At 36.0% G+C, this 22,297-nt stretch overlaps 2 protein-coding genes across 2 annotated transcripts; both read right to left on the bottom strand.

Moving 5' to 3' along the window:
- Nucleotides 1-4,168: 4,168 nt before the first annotated feature.
- On the bottom strand, nucleotides 4,169-5,764 carry LOC148840556 (interleukin-8-like). Its single transcript, XM_088922601.1, has 3 exons — nucleotides 5,686-5,764; nucleotides 4,365-4,497; nucleotides 4,169-4,256 (listed from the first exon to the last, which is right to left on the bottom strand). The coding sequence occupies exons 1-3, from the start codon at nucleotides 5,762-5,764 to the stop codon at nucleotides 4,169-4,171; spliced, it is 300 nt and encodes a 99-aa protein (XP_088778727.1).
- Nucleotides 5,765-18,691: 12,927 nt separating this feature from the next.
- On the bottom strand, nucleotides 18,692-21,957 carry LOC148840555 (interleukin-8-like). The gene is made up of 4 exons (XM_088922592.1): nucleotides 21,892-21,957; nucleotides 20,718-20,847; nucleotides 20,002-20,100; nucleotides 18,692-19,077 (listed from the first exon to the last, which is right to left on the bottom strand). Exons 1-4 carry the CDS (start codon nucleotides 21,944-21,946, stop codon nucleotides 19,065-19,067), a joined length of 297 nt encoding a protein of 98 aa, XP_088778718.1. The 5' UTR covers nucleotides 21,947-21,957; the 3' UTR covers nucleotides 18,692-19,064.
- Nucleotides 21,958-22,297: the final 340 nt, after the last annotated feature.

Raw genomic sequence — 22,297 nt, 5'->3', positions numbered from 1 at the left:
CATACTGTCACGCCCTCTGCAGCCAGAGGGCGCTCCTTCTCTGTCCTGTCCCTAGTTTCTGGTCTGCTGACCTTCCTGTCCCTCTCTTTCCCTTGGGCTATATATTTCCGGGTCTTGCACTCTGCCCTTGCTCAGCATTGACGTTCGGATGTCCTGAGACCCGCCTAGCACCAGGGCGCCCCACGTCCGCTCCCTGAGGGCATAGGTTTCTATACGGCACTCCTGAACTCTTTGCACTTTGAGCCCGGGCCTTTTCCCGTCTCGCCGTTACGCATATGGGTCTTTTTCCGCTCTCCTGCTCCCCACGGTTAGTCCCTTTGGACGTCCGTGACACATACCTCCCCAAAAACAGGCAAGCAAAACATCACAAAGAGTGGGTCAGCTCAGTGGATCACAGACTTGAAAATATTCAAAGGGATATGAAATCAAATACTGATTTTTATAATCTGAAAAGTATTTCAAGAGTCCAAATACTTTTGATCTCTTTAAAGTATTAGGTTTATGATGGTATGTTTTTGTTGTAACATTATCAAAAGTATGCCTTACAAATGTATTATATTGTACTTTGTTATTGTGCTTTTTATAACCCCAAATAAAAAATGTTTGACTCTAAAGCAAAAATAATGAATAAAACCATCAGCTGTATAAATCTTCAGCTTTATAAATTGAAAGTGGTTGTTGATGGGGCACAGTTTGATTTTGTGTCTGAAATGAGAACAGTCTGAGGAAATCCAGGTACACAAAAACACTATAACATCCTTCTTATCCTTCTTTACAGATGTTACCTTGGATATGTTTCAAGGCCTATTGCAAGCTGAAATAGAAGTTCATGCTTTTGTCTCTTTGACTCTTCAAAGCTTTTATACTTGACAAGTAACAAAATCAATCCAGGAGGTGGGAATCGACAATCAAAATTATTACCTCAATAATTAAAATCAACTCAGATGACAGCTACTGTAAACCGTTGTGAAACAAATAAGTACATTCAACCTAAATCATGATTAAGCCCTCGTCTTTGGCAGTTTTGCAATCCCTTCACAAGTCATGTTCCTTTTTGGAGTAATGCTTGAGGAAGACCACAATAAACTCCCGATGTGCTCCAAAGAATGGAATGTGGAATGTGGTGACTGCAGTGTGTGTTGTGGTTGGACAAGTCATTATTTTCTAGGAGCACAATAGTTTGTAATGTATCATAATTGATTATTTGCTGAAAAAAGGAAGTGACTGTCCATCACAAAAGTGGGAATCTCATCTTCACCCAGTTTCATTTACCAGTATGGGTTATTGCCAAGAGGAGAAGTTGGAACTGGCCATTCCAGAGGAGAGAGAAAGTGTGGATGCAATTCTGTAAACAGAGGTGAGAGTGGAGAGGTGGCTTGACAGTACAGTGTCGTGAAAACTTAAGAGAGAGAAGCAGTCAGACAAGTAACCCAAGCAAAATCCTGTCGATAATCCCAATAATTGAAAACTGCACCAGCTGTGAGAGGTGTATAGGATCTTATTTATTTTGCTTTCACATATTGTCGGTTCCCCAGGAATGCATGACAATATCAGCATTGCTTGGAAAAGCAAAAACAGCCTTTGTCCAATTTGTGAGTGTGGAAATAAAAACTCATCTAGTAAAGCAAATCTAAAAATCCATTTTCTCTCTGCTTGTGAGAATTGTAGCCTTATATTGAACCTCTCAATCTAAATAGTTGTGGACAATAATTGAAATGATTAAAAATAAAATGAAACTTGAATCTGCTTAAATGAGCCTGAAGAGATTTATGAATTGAGACACATTTATACTTCAGTAAACTAGGGGAATGATAAATGCAAATTATTCATTGTGAAATCTTTATGATCTAGAAGAATATGAACATTTTTCTCTTGTCCTGAGAATCATGATATCCCACGTACAAGTAATAAAATACACTGTTCTATCAAAAACGTTTCTATATAGGCCATAAATAACTTTAGGACATACCTGTAATGATGCCAAACATTTTCAAAAGATTAACTGAAGCTGTGAAATGACTAAACATTTTGTTAGTATTGTTACAAATATAGAATTACATTAAATAAACTGAACTGGTTAATCAATAAAATAACTGATAATTAAATAATCATAAATAACTTATCATAACCCTCAAATTGTAAAGATTTTGTCTGGAATATCCCCAAATGGTTTGGTATAATTAGAGGCACCTGATTTCTTTGTTCTCTGGCACAGCTTTGGTGAAAAGAATAATAAGTCAAGTACGCTGGGTTTAACAGATATTTTTTAATAATGACAACGCGCAATACAAAATACAACAAGGATGTTAGTTTATTTACAAACAAGGTATCCCAGAGGCTTATGTCTTGACCACCCAGAAATACCCCAGGCTGCTACCAAGTCTTTAAATTATATATAATGCCTAACAGGCCAACAAGAGAGATAAATCTGCCTTCTAAACTAAACAGAATATGACCTACTGTACAGTTAAATCTCTCTGTATATAGATCTTGATGCTACAAAGTGAATACTTCTCTATTCTAAAAATTCATCCATTTACCAGGAGAGGCTGTTTTTACCCTACGCATTCTCTATACAGGAAAACTGAGTTTCCTGTAAATAACAGAATGGCAGGCTCTCTTAAAAAGGTTCAAATACCTAACTAGAATACGGTTTTTATGGATGATCTGGACAAGGAGCTCTTGTCTCGCACACACTTTCCTCTTTCTCCTTGTGTCTTTCTGTCTCTTCCTGTGCACTTTCTCTCTCTGCTCCTTCACTCTCATGTCCTTCTCTCTGTTTACCTGCCTGCTCTTGTTCTCTGCTCCTCAAATGTTGATGACTCTTAATTATTTACCCAGAACTTAATTAACCAAGGTGAATCTGACAGTTCCTTTGATCAGTGTGTCTCAGACCCTCCAGCACTCAAGAAACACCCCAGTTCCTTTCTTGTTTTGAAGCTTCTAAAAACTACAAATGATGACACTATCCAGGTGTTAATTATTGTCTCTAAATTCTTAAGACCCTTTCAATAGCCACGTCCAGTAACTGTAATAGTATGATTATTCTACTTTTTATAAATACATTGTATTAAAAGTCTTGGCAACCATTTACACACATGGCACAAACAAGAATGTACATAAGTCTGAAAATGAGAAGAGGCCAGTCAGTTTAATTAGATTGTTTGATTTTTAGAAGTTAACGGATCTGAGGATCTGGTCCAGCAGTTTCAGAGGAAGTCCATGAAATTCACTTTGTCACTGCCTTTAAGGCTTTTAAATGCTTCAATTGAAATTAAAGGCAACTGAAATGTGAAGTAGACTGACTTGGGGGAGAGTTAGAGGTGTTCTGTTTGCTAGTATGCTAGTATGCATCGTATAGCAGGAATTTCGCAAAATATGACGAAAATAAATTATATATTTCAAAAGCAGCAAATGCCATTCTATCAGGCTCATACAATTGTTCTCATGCAGCATGTCATGCCAGCTTAATCCCGACATGTGGTTTCTGGGCCAAAACTACAGGTCACTGTCAAAGGAAAGGAATGTTGGAAAGCCCAGGGTACAATCTCTTGCCCACAAAAAAAATCTCACTAAATTCTCATGAAGATTAACTAATGGTATTCCAGGAGTAAAACTACAAAACCTATTCTGCTTTGATTCTTGATTGACAGGTTAATTGTCATCATCCAATTGTAATGAAATGTGGAAGAATTTCATCATAAATTCTACAAAAATCACCAAATGCAATTATCATAAATGCAAAATACTGTATACTGTACCATATTAATGTTTAGTGTTTGAGGTAGTACAGACCACATTGACAAATGACACTAAATTGTGAGTAAAAGTATATTGAGGTTTTATTAAAAAAGATACAGAAAGTCAAAATTTTAAATTCTGGTGCAAACAATCTTACATGTTAATGTTTGAAATTATTAAAACATTGAAATGACAATTATAAGTGTTTTCAATCAGTGAGGGGTTTCCATACATATAATGGACCTAATTAGAGGATCCAATTCCACTAAAGACACTTTAATGTTTGTAATGAAGAGGAAGCTAGCAGTATTTTAAAAAGTGGAACAATGTGCAAAAGCATGTTAAGAATTTTTCAATTAAAATGGTTTGTAAAATGCTTTCCGATCTCTTGAACAAACATCAAGAAGAAAATGTAAACAGGACATCTTTATTTATTCAAGAGTCTTTCAATAATCATCTTCACCCATTTGGCTTCGGGATCCACACAGACTTTGTGTCCTGATTTAAGTGTCACTCTGTGAAAACAAAATGAACAAAAACCCTCATAATTAATATTTTCTACCTGTGAAAATAAGACATAATATTCCTTTAAAGGCGGTGAAATTAAGCTGAAAAAAACTCACATGACTTCTACCCTCTTGCAGTGCACTCCTGAATTAATGATGTCGATGTCAACAAGACGCTTGGGATTGATAAACTGTGAGACAGTCTTCAGGCACTGACATCGGAAAGCTTCTCCTGCTCTGACTAGGACACCTGCAGAAGAAGAGAAGCAAGAAAGAGGAGATGCTTTTGCAATCTGATGCTAGAAATCAAAGTGTTAAGACTAAAGTGGCTCCAAGAAACCTCTTTAAAACTAGAAATGTGAAATAAAACTGACCTAAAGTGACACACACAAAACAAGCAAGGGATATACAGTATTTATGTGTTCCAAGTAAACACAAGGTGAAGGACTACTAGAGCAGCTTTAAAACAAGGAACTATGTTTGTTATTGTTGGTCATGTCTTTGAGGTAATTAAGGAAACATTGAAAGGAGGAACATTAGACAGTGAGGATTCAAGAAATCAGCACACTAAAAAAAATAGCATGAAGTATATATAGAAATAATATTAATTTGATACTTTAGTTTTGGGGGTTAAAATTTCACAGCAAATGCCTGTACTCCTTATACTAGATAACAACAGCAGTGCAGGCTTCCTTGGCTCACTGGAAATTTATCTTAAATTTCTGTTATCTGATCACACCAGAACTTACTCTTACTTCTTTAGCTTTCAGCAAACAAAGCATAAAACTTATGATTTGTGCATTGCAAATGAACTTCTCAGCAATGCTGGTACGTATTACCAAACTGGACCAAACTATGCTGCTTGGAGTCTATAAGTAGTTTCATTATGACTATTGTTATTTATTTAAGAAAACAAAAATAAATTTGACAGTTTATTCTTAAAAAAACATCAGAAAAAAATAATCAAAACATTCTTGGAAGAATTCTTGGAACAAGGTCTCAAGGGTCTTTTCTTAAACCACTCACACAGACAGGATCCACAGTCTCAGCTTTCTGTTCATTACTAAATATTGTAGATTCTGATCTTAACACATGTATTTCTCCAACATGTTTGCATTGAGTTTTAGTATAACAGAATAATTGTATGCAGTTATATCCTTTTGAATAAGGTAAAAACACATTGTGGCGTAATTTGTGCCAGAAATTGAATTAGTTAATTCAAAGTTAATGGAATGTTTCATTCACCAGATCTTCATTTTTGCATCCTTTATCTGTATAAAGCTCCTTATCACATTTCCTTCCTCACATCAATTAGAATAAAATGAACCTGACTGTAATTTTCAATCTTTTTACTGCTTTAGAGGGTGCTACTGTATACGGGGTCATGACGGAACAGAGGAACATTTTTTAAAAGTTTTCAAAGGTTGCACTTACATACCTTCTGTTACTGCAGCACAAATGGTGGCAAAAAGCACAAAAGCAATCTTCTTCTTCATCTTGTTTCTTGTTTCATTCATGTGCTCCTTATGCCTTTATTTTCTGTGCATCAGGATTACACTTCCAATTTCAGAACAAAGCATGTCTTATATAAGGATATCTGCCAACAATCCCGGTAATGACGGAGAACAGTGAATCAGCTGGGCTCTTTCCAATACCCACAGACTACACATATGGCAATTTATCTATTATTGTTGTCAATGTGAAGAAATTTTGGATAAATCTTTTGTGCCTTGTAACAGAATTTGTTAATTGCTTAAAATGGCAGGAGAGAAGCTTATTTTACTACTAGTAGCTAATGGATCAAAGAATCTCACAGGGATGTTCCTGGCTGGTTAACTTGTTCTAGTCTCGCATGGCCTTTTGCACAAAGAAGTGCCAAAATTGATCATTTTTTTATTAAGCTAACACTTTCTTCCCAAGAAACTTATAGTACATACTGTAAATTGAAAAAATGCAATACTGATCCATCTATTCATTTTCCATAGGCACTTAGTCCTATGGAGATTCAACACTCACACCTATAGGGGACAACATAGACATGCCAATTAATCTAGACAGTGTATCTTTAGACTGTGGGAGGAAAGCAAAGTGTGCAGTGACAACCAGGAATACGGAGAGAACACGGACACTGCATACAAAACGCTTCCCAAACTCGAATCAAACCCAGGACCCAAGAGCTCTGAGGCAGACTTCATAAGTGCCACACCCCGCTGCCATCCATCAAAAATGAAACATGAAAACATAATCAATTGCCAATATTGTGTCAAGAAAAAAAAAGGTATCAATATACTGTAGCTGTGTAGTTCATCAGGGTTATAGAGAGATTTACTGTGTCTGTATTTGATAGATTTACTGTGTAGGGTTGAACATATATCTAGAAAGGTAGACCCTTCACTCTCATTTTATGTCTCAAAAATATATTAAACATATTCATAATATTAGCAAAACAACATGTTGTGTGATGAACAAACCCTATAGAAAATAAAAAACATGTCTAAAACTGGTAGTTTAAACACTTTATTGGTCTTAACAACACTTTTAAACTTGTATGATTAAAATAATAATTTAGGTGGGTAGCTGCGTCAGCATGCGTAGGCTGCAAAGGAACAAGTAATAGGTTTATTCCATGCTGAAAAAAAGAAGAAAGAAAACACAACGTTTCGGCCGTGGAGCCTTCTTCAGGTGTGCTCACACCTCCACGGCCGAAACGTTGTGTTTTCTTTCTTCTTCTTTTTTTAACCTATTACTGGTTAAAATAATGCTCATTCCATCATAATTCTGCTTGGTCTTTTTTGTTGTTTATTTTTAGACATGCTGGCTTCTTATTGCAACAGCTTTACTGCACTCTACTGTGACCTCGCTCATTGTTCAAGGCTTCTTAGGGAATAAGGCAATCCCCTTCATTGTTTTATTAGTTTATTTTCTTATCACCTGACTGTTGAAGGTTGTCTTGTTGAATAGAAAAATCAGCACCAATCGCAGAGGCAAATATACAGTATACAGTAGTAAGGTAAAGCAGCTAATAAAACAAATAAAATAATAAATCAAGTTATGGGAATGTGCTCCTTGTTTTATCTACCAGTGAGAAATTAAATGGCACAATTCATTTCAGAAAAAATGTTCTAATCCATGTTAGAATGTCTTTCTTTTATATAAGCACAGCAATGCCATTGTATGGTATCAGTTGAAATGTATAATGTATCAGTTGCAAAGTTTAACTAAATGATTTGTTTTCAACCAAAACTAATGGAAAATAAAAAAAGAGAGCAGGCGTAGGAGGATAGACTGTTTTGAGATGTGGAACTAGAGCTGTTAAATTCCTCTGATGCCTGGGAGAAAAGGACTTTAAAAACAGAACTTTGAACAGTGAGAGAATGTATCAAAGGTAAAAACCTGTGATTAGCAAAGAGACGTATATTGTTTATTTTGTGATTAGAGTAACAATACAACCCCTAGATTGAAACAACAAGGTATTCAGACAGAACTTCAAATCTGGACAAGAATTCTGGAAGAGATTGAGTGTTTTCAATTGTGAATTGCACAAACTGTCTTCTTAATAATAACAACTCCTTAATTGATACTCATTTGTATCAAGCTTTTCATCCCAAAGGATCCCATTACAGTGCACTTTACGGACAGACCTACACGTGACTGAGGTCGTTATGAGCCAGCAGCCCCAAATTCCAAGCACTTGAAGAAAAGCACCTCCTAAAGAATAGTGTCCCCTATTACCACACTTGGACACTGGTTTAGAAAGTGTCCTTCAGACAGAAGAGAACCACCTACTGGTCCACCAACACCACTTACAGAAACACCCAGGGGTTTCCTTTGAATTCGATTGAACTGCTGTTATTTAAGATACTGTATGCATTGCACTGTATAAAATAAGAGCAGAAAAGTATATCTTTCCATGTATGTGGAAAATGTTCTTGGTGATCTCCAAACTGCCCTGCTTAATGTCCACATTGGACTGGGGTGCGGTATTGTACTGTGTTTTGCAGAATTCTGAAAAAGTACCTGGGTAAATTTCAGTAGCATGTGTGGAGAGAGGAATAGTGAAAGATGGGTGAACATTCTAACGCTTTAAAAATCTTAAGCATAGATACAGTAGGCTTATAAATCACTCTGAGACAAAGGTGATTGTACAGTATTGTTGTCTCAAAACCAGAATTAATTTTAAGGCACTATTATTTCCAACAGATAAGAAGTAGTGAAAGTCTGCAGTTATTTGTACTCAATAGAATGAAGTCACACTGACATGAATGAATCATATTAAGATTTTGTTTAGTCAAATCATTTTTTATTCATCTGTGTCATAAGATCACAAACAAGCTACATTACATAACACTGCAAAATAATGCTGTCTCAAAAAAGTCATAAAAATACCCAACGAAAGTACCATCACAACAATCTTTCCTGCTGGTGAGTCATTTATAAACAATACAATAAGAAATACCCTTGAGTTACAGGTAACAGTTGTCACATTTTTATGCAAAACACTTATCCTCTGCAATAGAAAGTATATAATTACCCGTTTAAGGCTCCACAGCTCATGAAATGCCAGTACACTATGCAAAACAGATATACAGTATATAGTACATTACAAACACACAAAGAAGTTAGTCAACGATGGGTTAATCATACAGAAAAGCGTGGCAATATGACAAACAGTCAACTAATTCGACCAATTCTGAGCAACTAGATCACCATAAATTAACTGCCACACTTTCAGACTTGACAATTATTAATCACGTTATGACAAGAAGTCCTCTTTATCTCACATTACAGCAGCAGCTGAAGCCACTAAAAGAGTAAATTTCCTTAGCTCAGCCCTTAGCACTTCACTGCTTTTAACAGGAATGGATAAGAATTTGGGATTAAAAATACAGTATATGCTCTTATATGCAGGACCTTTTCTTCCTGGCCTTGAAAAAGCATGTAGAGTAGGTGGTCCTCAGTTGCTCCCCGTTTCACTGAAAAAAAAAGAAATAATAATAATAATAATAATACTTTGGGGATAAAGTCCTTCGTGAAAAGCACAATCACATACAGTACCGCCTACAAATATCAGTGTTAGCATTCCACAATACTAAATAAACGTTTAACTTTAAAATGTTATTAGAACAGCTTGAAATGTTGTAAAATTAAAAAATGTCATACCTCTGCTGATACTTTTTAATGATTCTCTTCACCCACCTAGCTTCAGGGTCTAAACAGACCTCGCGACCTGTGTGCAGAAGCGCACTGAAATAACATAAACATCAGTATGTTAATATATACTGTATTTTTAAGAAGATGAAGCTGCCAATGTAATTCGACCATCCAGTAGCTGATAATTGTTCCTTCCAGACTCACGTGAACTTCTTTACTAATTCACGGTGTCCACTTTTTAAAGTCAATAGCTGTCAATAGCAATAAAATCAGATTTACTTTTATACAATTCATTTTAATTATGCGATTTCATTAACTTTAGTGTCTCGTTTGAAGTTGTTAAATCCTGCGCACACACACGTAAAAATCTGCCTCGTTTAAACTTACATGACTTCAACTTCGGCACAGTGCGGACCTTCAGGGTGAATTTTGACATGGGCTATTTTCCCGATAGGGATAAAGTCCGAAATTGTATTAGGGCATTTGCACCGAATCGCCAATTCCAATGCTGCAGGGATAAATAAATAGGTTAAGATGGATTTAGTACATTTTTAACAGTTTTGCAAGGGATTCCTTGTTTCTTTCAAACAAATAATATTAATACCTGTGTACTGTCAAATGGAAATGTAACTACAGTAATTACTACAATGAAATACATTTTTAGTTGCTCTCAATGAAGAACGAAAACAAAACAGATGGCATTTGCATCTGGGCCAAAACACGTTTGCCCACAAAATAATTGCGGTTTTGAGGCTTAGCTACTGTATATAGGTTACTTCCCAGTTTCCAAACGCACTAAACCTGGAGTGCCATGAACGCACAGTTTTAGTGATTAAAATTAAATACGTTCTTCCAAAGAGTGAAAGTAACACTTACCATTACCAAATACTACACAATATGCAAGAACGCTTAACACCACTAAAACTTTTCCGTTCATTTTTCTCGCGTTTTTATTTTATTTTATGTTGTGCAGAGTCCTGTTCTGTCGCCTGTTAGGAATGCTTCTCCTTATTGAAGGGAGGGTTTTTAACCTTTCGCTGCATTGCTTCACCCTCCGGAAATGTGAATTTTCCAAGAATGAGGTCTTAATAAAATTAATCATAATTTGCCGAAGCAAATTCTAAGAATATAGAATAAATTTTAAAAAATCATACACGGTTACAAGTACACAATGTTTACCACCACCACAGCTCCCCTCCAAACAAACAACAAATAACTCAATAATGAGCTGAAATTCGGTACTTTGAACACAATAGCTTGATTTACTCTGTTAATAATAAGAGGTAGAGGGTAAAATGACATTTCTTCGCTAGAGCCTTTAGTGACATTAATGTAAATCTAATGCTACAGTATTTTTAAGTGCAGTCTGGTTCACATGCAAGCTGTTAAACTGGGAAAATGATGTCACTGTCTGACTGCTGAATTGAGCTAAGCATTTACACTGCATTGGGGTTAATGTGTTCCCTTGCTAAACCTTCATGTGCAATTTGAAACTATTAATTTAAGGCCCTGCAGTGAAAAATGTTTCAACCTGCACAGTTTAGAGAAGCTGCAGTTTCCTTTTCTGGAACTGGAACAGTTTGTTAAGAATTCAGAACAGCAAACCCAGAACCCAAGAGCTGTGAGACAACAGCACCAGCCCTCACTTTTTAATTAATTTTGGAATTAATTAGGGCTGCACTGCCTGACCAGGCATCTGATGTTTAAGTGAGGAGTGTAGTAGCATGGAGATACCATTTTGGTCCTCCAAAGTGTGTGATTTCTGCAGCATTTCCACCTTGTAGTCTGATTTTGTCATATCTCGGGGTCTAAACAAGACTGGGCCTGATTAGTACTGGATGGGACAGTGGGACCAGGTTTCTGCTGTAAGTACTGTTGGTGGATCAGTAGGTGGTACTTTTCCATCTAGACAAGAATGAGCAAACCAGTGTCCCAGTATGGTGAGTGGGGACACTGTGCTGTAGGAGGTACTGTTCCTCAAATGAGATGATAAATAAAGATCCGGATAGCTTAGTCATTAAATATCCCATAGCACAGGAGTTCAGCCTAGCGCGCTAGCTAAATTCCAATTTGGGCTTGTAGAAAAGTTCACCTTAATTCAGTTTCTCAGATCTCTGCCTATTCTGTCACGTATTTTGGCTGCTGGCATGCTACTCACAAAATGTCTATGGTACAGTCAGGCTTAAAGAGAAGTTTTATTTCCTTGATTCATTATGGAATGAAACAAAGAATTATCCTGCACTGTTGCTTTATTTCTTTAAATAATTCCTTATTCTAAGACAAAAATCATGCACTATAGCACTTCTTATTTTCCCATGCTTTGAATTACAATGTTTCCCTAAAGCATCAACTCATCCTCACATGAATGTTGTGTAACAATGTTCATTAATAATTCCCCTAAAAACACCCACCTTCAGAAAGCTGCTTATTTCATGGTCATAGCAGTCCAGAGCCCATCCTAAAAGCACAAGATGTAAAGCAGGGTTACACCTAGACATGGCGTAACCATGCACATACTGTACACATATACTGTACATAAACATGCACAGGCAAATACTGTATACTGTACACACATGCACGTGTACTGTATATACACATGCACATATACAGTAGAAACATACTGTGAATACACAGAGAGTGGCTATATTTAGATAAGACTGTATAAAGACATTGACATACTGTAGTTTGTCTGGAAACACACAAGTAATTTTGCAGTTAATATGAATGCTATCAAAACCATTTTTAGAGCCAAACAGACTTTGGAATCTTTAGTTAAAATATGCTACATATAGAAGTCCATAACTCAATGTTTTGATTGTTATCGTTAATACCTAACCTATTCAGAATAACACTAATTGTGATCATATACTTTTTATCTTTGCAGAAGTATCAAACAGGATGAAGGCCATAAAGCTAATCTATTAGTTATAATCAAGAAAAATAAAAGCAGCTGATACTGGAGAGAGGGAAGTGTAACAAGAACAACATTAGATAGAATTGTGGGTAATTGCTCAGTTGGTTAACTCAATGGCCTTTTTTCCAAATCCCTTTAGATTCTGTATCTTGAATAAGCAAGGAAGGAAAAATTCCCAAACCATTCCGATAATCATTCTCCCACCTGTAGGACAACTTCCGTCAATCCTTGTGAATCACTCTGACAACAGGGAAGTCAGTAAATATTAGCAGTATGTCTCACGGTGTAGAATTAAGCAGATATTGCAGTCAAATATCCGCTCATAAAATAAAAAGAGAGCTAAGCCTCAAAGTTGCATTTTGTAAGACACCAATGGGTGTGTCACTATTGATGCTGGCCAAGAATTCTAAAACATAATAGAGAAACTGAGGCATGGCAAACAGCTTGAAATCAAGCACGTCTGTGCTGAGAGGTGAAATGTATATGTTCCCTTCTCGCTTGTTATCACCTTGATGTTCTTTGACAATGGTTGCAGTGTTCTCACAGGTGTAAAATAGCTGAGGAAACCTTGCTGGGGTTTAACACAGATCCCCTGTGCATTACTAATTGGTACTAGTTTATGTTTAAGGGGTGTGGTGTCGCCGGGGGAAAACAGGCGTAAAAGAGATCTAACTCACACCACACGGGTCTTCTTCGTTCTTCGTTGGTACGTCTCTCCAAGTCCGATCCGCAATCCGTAGCCAGTATCCTTAAACGATCCAAATTCCTAAATCCGTATGTCCACCCTACTCTGCGCCGTATCCAAGCCGTAATCCGTAATCGTAGTCAAAACCATATCCAATAGTCCGTTATTCTTAAGTTCCTTTCAGTTCACTCCTAAATCTCTCCTTCTTCCAAGAATACTTGTATAATCTGATGATATAGCAGTGGTGAGCAAGATAGAAAAAAAGCAACACACATCTTTGGTTTAAGGGCTTGATTCCAAGCCTAATTTAAATCAGGAATTTAGTTACTTATTCATAACCTTGTTAACCCTATTTATTTAGAAGGAGTAAGTGTTACAAGACCGTGTATAAAGAACAAAGAAAAATAAATGGTAGTGTGGCAGTTATCTTGGTTTACATAGGTAGGTACCCTGTTTTTCACATACATTATGATGTTGATACAAGTATTATACCTACATCGTTGGGTTGTTATTGGTCACACGCGTATGGCTAAAGAGAACTGGGAGCATTATGGGTCAGTTTTCATCAAGCGCTTGGTGTTCTGTATATTGTTGGGGTCAATGAAACAAGGTCATGGAACAAAACTTCCATTTACAAGATGATCCTTCAGCTTTTTTTCCTCAAACTTCCACTCATCTCCTACTGCCAGCCACCCAATTTATGCAGCCTTCCTCTTCACAGTTCTCTTAACTGTTCACAGAAACCATGCAAACCAGTCTCTTGTTGTTGCATCAGAAGTCCCTGTATCGCCTGCACACACATATACTGTATGCGTGGCCCCCCTGGCCATTTCAAGATCACCCACATATCATCATGTCCTGCAACCTAACTCATTGCATTTCCTGCAGAAAGTGCTTTGCCATTGACACTGGCATAAGATGAAGAAGACCAATCAACCATCCTTGGGACTGTAACACGGCTGTGAGGATCAGAGATCTCTCCAAGTTTTCTGTTTTACCTCTATGGACCAGATGACACTGACCTTTCTATCCGTATCCTTTCATGGGGGTTCAAAGACTCCAACCCCAGCTTCCTTCAGCTCTCAGTGAATGATTAATTTATTTTTAAATCTCTCCATTCATTTATTATTCTTCCTTCCACGCATCCCCTGGCATTAATCTACCCTTTCCTTTGTCCTCCTATATCACATATCCCTGATAGCTCCCTCATTGCACCCCACACATGAAGGGGGCTCCAGATGTGCAACGCTTTGTTTTTCTTCAGAATTGAATTAAATTTACGAGTGTTTGCAGTTCGAGACGTAGGGGACTTCACAAGAAAATGTCAAGCAGAGTTGAAACAGACCAAATCAGCTCAGCCAAGAAAAACTAACATCAAAAAACCTTAAAGCATACCGTACCAAGGAAATTGGAATACTGGTTAATGGGTATAATCAGTCTTAATTTTGTGGAAGAACAGTAGCACTGAATTCTGAAAAAAATACATATGAAATACTGTATTATTTAAACAGTGCTTGTCTGTGGCAACAAGTTTAAAACATGTTTCCTTTGGATGTGTATTATAGCTTTTCATTTCCTTTACACTACATCTTGAGCAGGCTGGAATAAAGTGATTATACTATACAGAGCCTGGTCTCCTGCTCTGGTCCTGAAGAGGACCTGGTTTTGTTGTTCACCCGTTTCTATTGATGTGAAAAAAATTCCATTGTGGTCAGAAGGTTGTGGTAGTGTGGAAAAGCTATGCAGAAGCTCTTGCTATGCAATACCCTGACTTCTCATAAGAAATGTCTGGATGAGACAATGGATCAAAGGGATCAATTAGTTACTAACTACTACATGGCCAAGGAGACGACAGGCCTTCTCTCATTGGTAACTTTTCTTAATGATGCTCTTACATTCTTGTATTGGAACCTTGGGAAATACTAGCTAAACATCTTTATTTTGTTGAACATATTTTTGTTACACAAAGTGGCAAAGTCTGGTCTTTTGTTTTGCATCTGTCGAAGTGACTATTATAGTGACAAAACATCACATTTGTGCAAGGTTTATCAGGGCTATCAAAGAAGTCTCATAAAAGATGTTGAAAAGTAAAGTGACAGAAAAAAGCAACCAGTCTCATCACATTAATGAAAATTAAAATTAGGCATTTTACAGACAAAGCCTGTTATTTCTACAGCTTGCATTTGTTATTCTTAGGACAAAGTAAAGGTTTATTATTTCATACTGAAAAGAGAAGAGAAGAAAAACAACATTTCGGCTAAGGAGCCTTCTTCAGGTGTGAGAAAGAGAGGAGAGTCAACAGTTAATAAAGGCCCTTAACCTGCTCCAGAGGTGCTGTATAAATGGCTGACCCTGCGCTCTGACCCCAGGCTTCTCTCCCTGTCTGTGTGTCTATGTGTCTCATGGAGAGGAAGCTGGGGTATGTGAAAAGACAAATTCCTAATACAATAAATTGTATATGGCAATAAAGTGATCTTATCTTATCTTTAAAGCATGTGAGAACAAAAACCTGGAGTTGAGAGGAGATCAGTATACAGTAATCATGGCCATTAGAGGTGAAATGAGAAACTATGGGCTTGGAGAGATCTTTGATCATCACAACCCTGACATGTTCCCTGAAGTGGTCTCCCAGTCTCCTTCCTGCTTCCCCAGTGTAGGTGGCTGGGCATTTTAGGAACCATAGGAACCGTGAAAAAGATAGATAATGTTTAGTATGTGTGGTGTGAAATGAGCTGTACAGTAGACAGCTGTGTGAATCTGTGATACACAGAATCACACAGAATTTGTTATTTTTATGTTCACCTAATAAGGAAGTTTAGCTTACTGACTGAACAGAGTAATGACCATCACTTTTAAATTGTGAAGAAAAAGTACAGTATCTGAAAGTAGGCTGGTCAGACTTCTGACCTGTAATATTTTTAAGAAATTAACAAATGACCACTCATGTAACTAAAACCTATGCTAATGATATCATTATGACTGATCCAATTGGTCAGTGCTTAATCCAGGGCCTACAGTGTTGTGTACATGGTCTTTTGGACCAAACCAACCTTTTTAAGCTGCCTGTGTTACTGTGAGTGACTTCTCCATGAATTTGTGACAATAAAATTGCTATAAATCATGTATTAGTAATAATAATACCTAAAAAATGCAGTTGGCAAGGGTTACTATTTTTACAATATTTATTGGAAACTGTTCTCCTTTTAAATTTGCTTACCCATACTTAGAACATTCAACACACCCAATGAACTACACTGCATGATATGGCGTAAGAATAGTTGTTAAGTAACTTCCAAGTAAAAGGGAAAGAGTCATTTATAAAGCCTCAAACCGCTTACTGTAGACCTAAAACCCCATATTTGATATGAAAAGGGCAATAAAATTAAATCCCCAAAATATTTGAAAAGCTAAGATACGTATAAAGACAACAGTATTGCAATTAAGGGTGAAAACAATCTAGATTTTTTTTTTCTGTAACAGCAGAAATTCACATTAAGGATGCTGTAATGTGTCTAAGAACTGACAACAAATTATTTCGCTGCTGAAGAAAAGGAAATCGTAAATATATTTCAGTATATTCACAGGTTTCAGAATCAGGAATCGCCATGCCCAGTTCTGAACAACATCAATAAAACAGAAGCTGAAACATTAAGGGTGCCAAAGACACACCCACCCATTCATTTCCCAACTGCTCCTTCTAATTCAGGGTGTAGTGTACAGTAAGAGCAAAGTGATCATTGTTCATTTTCTTTTCTTGTTAAAAGAGGGTGGGTAATTTATTATTATTTATTATTTTCTAATGCATGGTATGTAATATATATAAGGAAATTTGTCGTTTTTCACATATTCAAAATATATCATTTGTTATTAAAGGACATTTGGTTTCATATAGACGCTATTTTACAGACATCTGGATTTAACAGCCATTCAGACACCCCTTCCTGTGTTATAAAGCGAGGATATACTGTAGCACAATTCCAGATTATACTGTATCGCTTAACACCAAGACCAGGTCACCTGTTTCAGTTTTCGTGTTTTGTTTTTGACACTTTGGTATATTGCATTTTACAATTTGAGCAAAATAATTTAAACAAATGCCAAAATAACATGTTCAATTCATTCATTTTGGTCTTTGCTCAAATTGCAAAATGTTATTTTCTGATAAATGACAAATTCTGAGATTGAGCATGATATATAGTACACCTTTGAAATATGTACTGTACAGTATATCCATGAACAGGATTAATCAGTTATGAGAAGTGCAATTTCTGTGAACTGCAAAACCTCTGTATTTCAACTTTTATTCAGATGCTACATATTATTTAAATATACAGTGGTGTGAAAAAGTGTTTGCCCCCTTCCTGATTTCTTATTTTTTTGCATGTTTGTCACACTGAAATGTTTCAGATCATCAAACAAATTGAAATATTAGACAAAGATAACACAAGTAAACACAAAATGCAGTTTTTAAATGAAGGTTTTTATTATTAAGGGAAAAAAAATCCAAACCTACATGGCCCTGTGTGAAAAAGTGATTGCCCCCTAAACCTAATAACTGGTTGGGCCACCCTTAGCAGCAACAACTGCAATCAAGCATTTGCGATAACTGGCAATGAGTCTTTTTACTGTAGATAAAAAGCATTAAAAAACATTAATAATTTAATGTTTGTGATTTTGGAAAGGCAATAAAACAAAGTATTGTGTTTTGAGAAATGGTTGCTCTCAACAAATAAAAAGGGTGTATTCTTGAAGTTATTTGTACTTATAAGAATCTTTGTACATAATTAACCAGAGGTTTCAAACTGCAGAAACAACCCAATATTTCAGCAATATTTTGAAAAGTAATTGTCACAAGACTCTTAATTTTCATTTCCTACCTTACTTCTGTAAACACAAAAAAGCAAAATGGCTCCTAAGAGTAAAGAAAAAAATGTCCAAAATGTCAAATTCACACACTTTGCAGAAAAGTTAAACAGAAAAACTCCAGGTGTTGAGGAGAACATTTAAATTATGACTATAATAATTTTTCAAATGGATTTGCAGTTAATTTAATGAGAGCTGTATGTATTATATATCTGGCAGATAATGACAGAAGACTTATAATTCCGAGATAACGCTGACGCAAATGAGCAAAAAAGGAGTGTCATGAAGCTATACTTCACCAGACTTGCAAGTGTAAGCAAAGCTTAACTTACGGGAAGTCATCTTGGTCTAAGCAGGGAAAAATTTGTTTGTCTGGGATTTGCAGTTTCCTGTGACAGAGGTTAAAAACAACATACCAAGCACTAAAGCTACTGTAATGAGCTAAGTAGAAAGACAGGCAGCCCAGGCTACAATTTTATAAAACAATCTTTCCAGAAATTGCCACTCATAAATCAACTTCCACATACAAATATCAACTTCCACAAGCAACAATAAAGTTTAAATGTTGATATTATAGTCACTTTATTTGAAGAATTCACAAATTATTTTTCTGTTGCTTTACAGATATGGTTCCACAGTAAAACAATCTGAGCACAATATATTCTCATATGTTTAATACACAAACAACCATAGAATACCTCTGCTTCTACTAAAAACATTGTGGACACTTAAATGTTTTCAGAATTATTCCATTAAACAGGATTACATAAACTAGACAAAGAATCCAACATGTTTTCAGAAAATAAATAACAAAGCTGGGGCATATTTAAAGTAATATTCCTTTAAAACTGAAAGAATGGATGACAATAAATTATCATAGTTAATTAATGTTAAATAATAGAAAATACTCCACATCTGAAATGTTGTTTCCTTTCTTCTCTTTTCAGTATGGAATAAACCTATTACTTATTCCTTTGCAGTCTACGCATGCTGATGCAGCTACCCACTTGAACATAATAATATCTGTTAAGCACTTTTTAAGCTTTGTTTAGGGTTTAGTCATCACATTTGGTCAGTACATCCTAAACATAGCTGAACTGTGTTCAAGTAGAACAATTCTTTCATAGCATTTTCACCATAAACAATAATGCATACAGGCTCCTGTTGTTTTTGTTCCTCGTTGTTGAGATGTTACATATTTCCATCATCCAATGGATCTAAGGTAATAAGACAGGAACACATGTTAAAATATACTTTGATATATTTTAAGGATCACTAAATATAATCTTTTGTCTTGTATTTCTACATTGCATTTTATTGCAGTTTAATTGACAACAACGATACAACAAAAATTGCATACGGTTAATGTCAGCTTCAGTTTTGTCCTGAAGAGTGCTTATAGTGCAGGCTGTGTAATTCATGATTCAGGCTGTGTAAAAACTCTTCAAGAGTCCAACAGAAAGCACACTGAACAATTAATTAAATTACTTAAAAAAGAGAGAGATAGTGTAAAAGGAACACCACAGAATAAAGATGTATTTTATACTGTAACATTTTCAGAGCAACTGTAGGACAGCCTGGAATCCTGGCCAGCAACATGGATAAAGAGCACCAGGTACTCTCAAAGGCCAAGATGGTAAGAGCCAACCACAACTGAGTGATTATATCCTGTAATCTTTGCAAGCATGGTAATATCATCATATGTTGAAAGCTGTCTTTTCTTTACTATTTAGACTTTAGAGATAAGGCTGATTGCAGCAATATCTGTGATGCAATTTGATTTGACATATAGGCAATAAACTGCTGCAAGAAGATTTAAATATACAGTATACCCATGCATTATTAATACTACACTACGCATAGCACCATGGCTAATATTGGATGGATATTCATGTGTCTGCATGCGTCCATATTTAGAGGCTTTGGGACAGTCTGTTTCAGTTGAAGTAAAGATTTACCTATGCAGCAATGGCATTGCACACTACTAAATGCATCCTTCAATAAGGCTTAATCTACAGTTTGCATACAGCCCTTACAGGAAATTGCAGTATAAGAAAATAAGGGGATGATTTTATGAAATTGTGACCAGTGTAAAACACCACTGTGAAGTTATGAACAAAAGAAGGGCATACAGTATTTACCTTTTCTGATTTTTCTGATTAAACATGTACTGAATGATTTTCTTCACCCAAGATGCACGCTGATTCAAGCAAACGCTCTCCCCTGTTACAAGCCTGGCACTGAAAAAAGAATGGAATCATATTTTAATAATAGTTTTCTAAACAGCAAGGCATGTAATGCAATTTTGCATCCTCCACATTGGAATTCTAAGTACCATTTTGATGCTGGTTGTCTATTTAACTAGATTTTTTAGGTTTTGTAAGAAAATCCTGTGCATGATCACAAACATTTCCTTTTTTCATGACTGTGAATAGGAAAGGCAAATACATATTTTTTTTGTACTGTGTTAGTCACAAACCAGACAGCATCCATCAAAACCACAATTTCTCAATTTTACAGTATCTAACTCTTGAGCAAGAATCAAATATGTGAGAAGGGTGATACAAAATGCTGACATTTACTCTGCACACTGATGTAACGATAAAAAAGCACCAATACAGTAACATGCTCTATCCTGACTTGACATTATTGCAAAAGTACACATTTATTCTTATGGTACATTGATACCATTAAAAAAAAACACTTGTTAAATTATAGTACAGGCATTACATATTTATACAAAAATGCATTTAACCAGAAAATGCTTTTTTTAAACAAAAGCTTTTAAAGGGAAAAGGTTGCAACAACAATACCATTAAGATTTTAGTTCCAAGGATAAGATGTTTTTACCACTTACATAACCTCAAAGGTCTTGCAGTGTGCCCCTGCAGGAATGATTTCTATTTTCCTAATGCTCTTCAGTGGGATGAACCGTGATTCATGCTTTATACATAAGCAGTGCTTGTCCATCCCTAGTATTTCCATACCTGAATAGAGTAATTTTTTGAATGTGTATTAATGCCTATGAAAATGCATTTACTATATTTAGAAAGTGAATAATTTATTTCATTCATTTTCCTGAAATAATCTGGTATCACTGTGGAGTATTAAGATTAATTAATTCCAAGTAACAACTTCTATCCATCCATTTTCTTAACACTTTATCCAATGCATTGTTACAAGGGCAAGCAAAGAGCACAAGGTGGAATACACCCTGGATGGGGCACCAGTCCATCATAGGATACACATACATGTAGCTGCATACAAAGCCATGCACACACTCATACAGTACTAAGGCCAATGTTCCTAGAAGCTACAGTAGTTAATGTACAATCATGTCTTTGGACTGTGGAAGAAAACTGGAGCAAACAATGCAAACTTGAGGAGAACATGCAAACTCTACTCAGAGAGCACCCCAGAATTTGACCCCAGGGCCCCAGTGCTGTAAGGCAGTGCCATCGCCAAGCAACACCAAATTTAATTTAATTAATTTTATGCCCATCATAAAATATATAAAGGCCTTTTAATAGTTTGTATATTATTATTAAAATATATCATATTTACAGTATTGCAGATACTGTCATATAGATGTTTGTTTTAAAAACATGGTGGTACTGCAATTATTAAACATGATGTTCTAAATTTAAATTGATCAAAAGGTTTTCTTTCTGTTTTTAACTGACTAATAGAACACCTTCTTCACTCTACACACAGTTGCTACATGTACAGTATATTTGGATAATGACGATATTTACATCAGAACTGTTATCGCAATGGAAATGTTAATACATTTAAAAATCAAACCAACCCAAACCTTTTTACACACTTTGGTGTTTTATGTGCATCTTTTTACTCTATTTTCAACTACAGTACCTACAATTAACAAGATCGTTTAAAACATATTCTAAAACTGTAATCTTGGAAACATTTAGTACGTGTTTTCATAGACATAATTCTGAGAATGTTTATAGATTCATCACAAAATATGTGTAATATCTAAACAAGACAAAAAGTTACTGTTATGTCCTTACTTTCAGCCAGAAGGAGAAAAAGCCCAAGTGCGCTCAAGAACAGCTGGAAATTCATGTCCCCTTGTTTTCTTGACTCTCACTGTCAGTGATCCAAAATGTTTTAAAATCAGGTGCCCTCCATTTATATTCCCAAACTCCTGTCATGTGCTCATCACAGCTTTGAAAATTAAAAAAAAATTCCACATGATTTTTTATTTTTTGTTTTTAGATTCACATGTCTAGGGGAACATCGTCTGTAGTAAGCAGTCTTATGTGTATGACCTCATGCTGTATGTCCAACATGAGGTACAAATGCATTCTTCTTAATCTCCATTTATGGGAATTACTCTATTCCCACTGATAGCTGGTGTGTGGGGAGAGCATACTTGTGCACTATGGCTGCAGTGGCATCATCCAGGTGGGGCTG

The sequence above is a fragment of the Atractosteus spatula genome, chromosome 1 (genome assembly GCF_055471065.1).
Source record: "Atractosteus spatula isolate fAtrSpa1 chromosome 1, fAtrSpa1.hap1, whole genome shotgun sequence".
Lineage (NCBI taxonomy): Eukaryota > Metazoa > Chordata > Actinopteri > Semionotiformes > Lepisosteidae > Atractosteus > Atractosteus spatula.
The sequence above is the reverse complement of the archived record's forward strand: the minus strand, read 5'-3'. Positions and strand labels throughout refer to the sequence as shown.

Excerpts from the sequence above, each read along its gene's own strand:
- LOC148840555 (XM_088922592.1), bottom strand. The coding sequence starts at position 21,946 with ATGAATTTCCAGCTGTTCTTGAGCGCACTTGGGCTTTTTCTCCTTCTG. Across the intron at positions 20,848-21,891 it reads TTTTCTCCTTCTGGCTGAAA|GTATGGAAATACTAGGGATG; the intron begins GTAAGGACATAA and ends TACTCTATTCAG. Across the intron at positions 20,101-20,717 it reads TGCAAGACCTTTGAGGTTAT|TGCCAGGCTTGTAACAGGGG; the intron begins GTAAGTGGTAAA and ends TTCTTTTTTCAG.
- LOC148840556 (XM_088922601.1), bottom strand. The coding sequence starts at position 5,764 with ATGAATGAAACAAGAAACAAGATGAAGAAGAAGATTGCTTTTGTGCTT. Across the intron at positions 4,498-5,685 it reads TTGTGCTGCAGTAACAGAAG|GTGTCCTAGTCAGAGCAGGA; the intron begins GTATGTAAGTGC and ends CTTCTTCTGCAG. Across the intron at positions 4,257-4,364 it reads TGCAAGAGGGTAGAAGTCAT|AGTGACACTTAAATCAGGAC; the intron begins GTGAGTTTTTTT and ends TTGTTTTCACAG.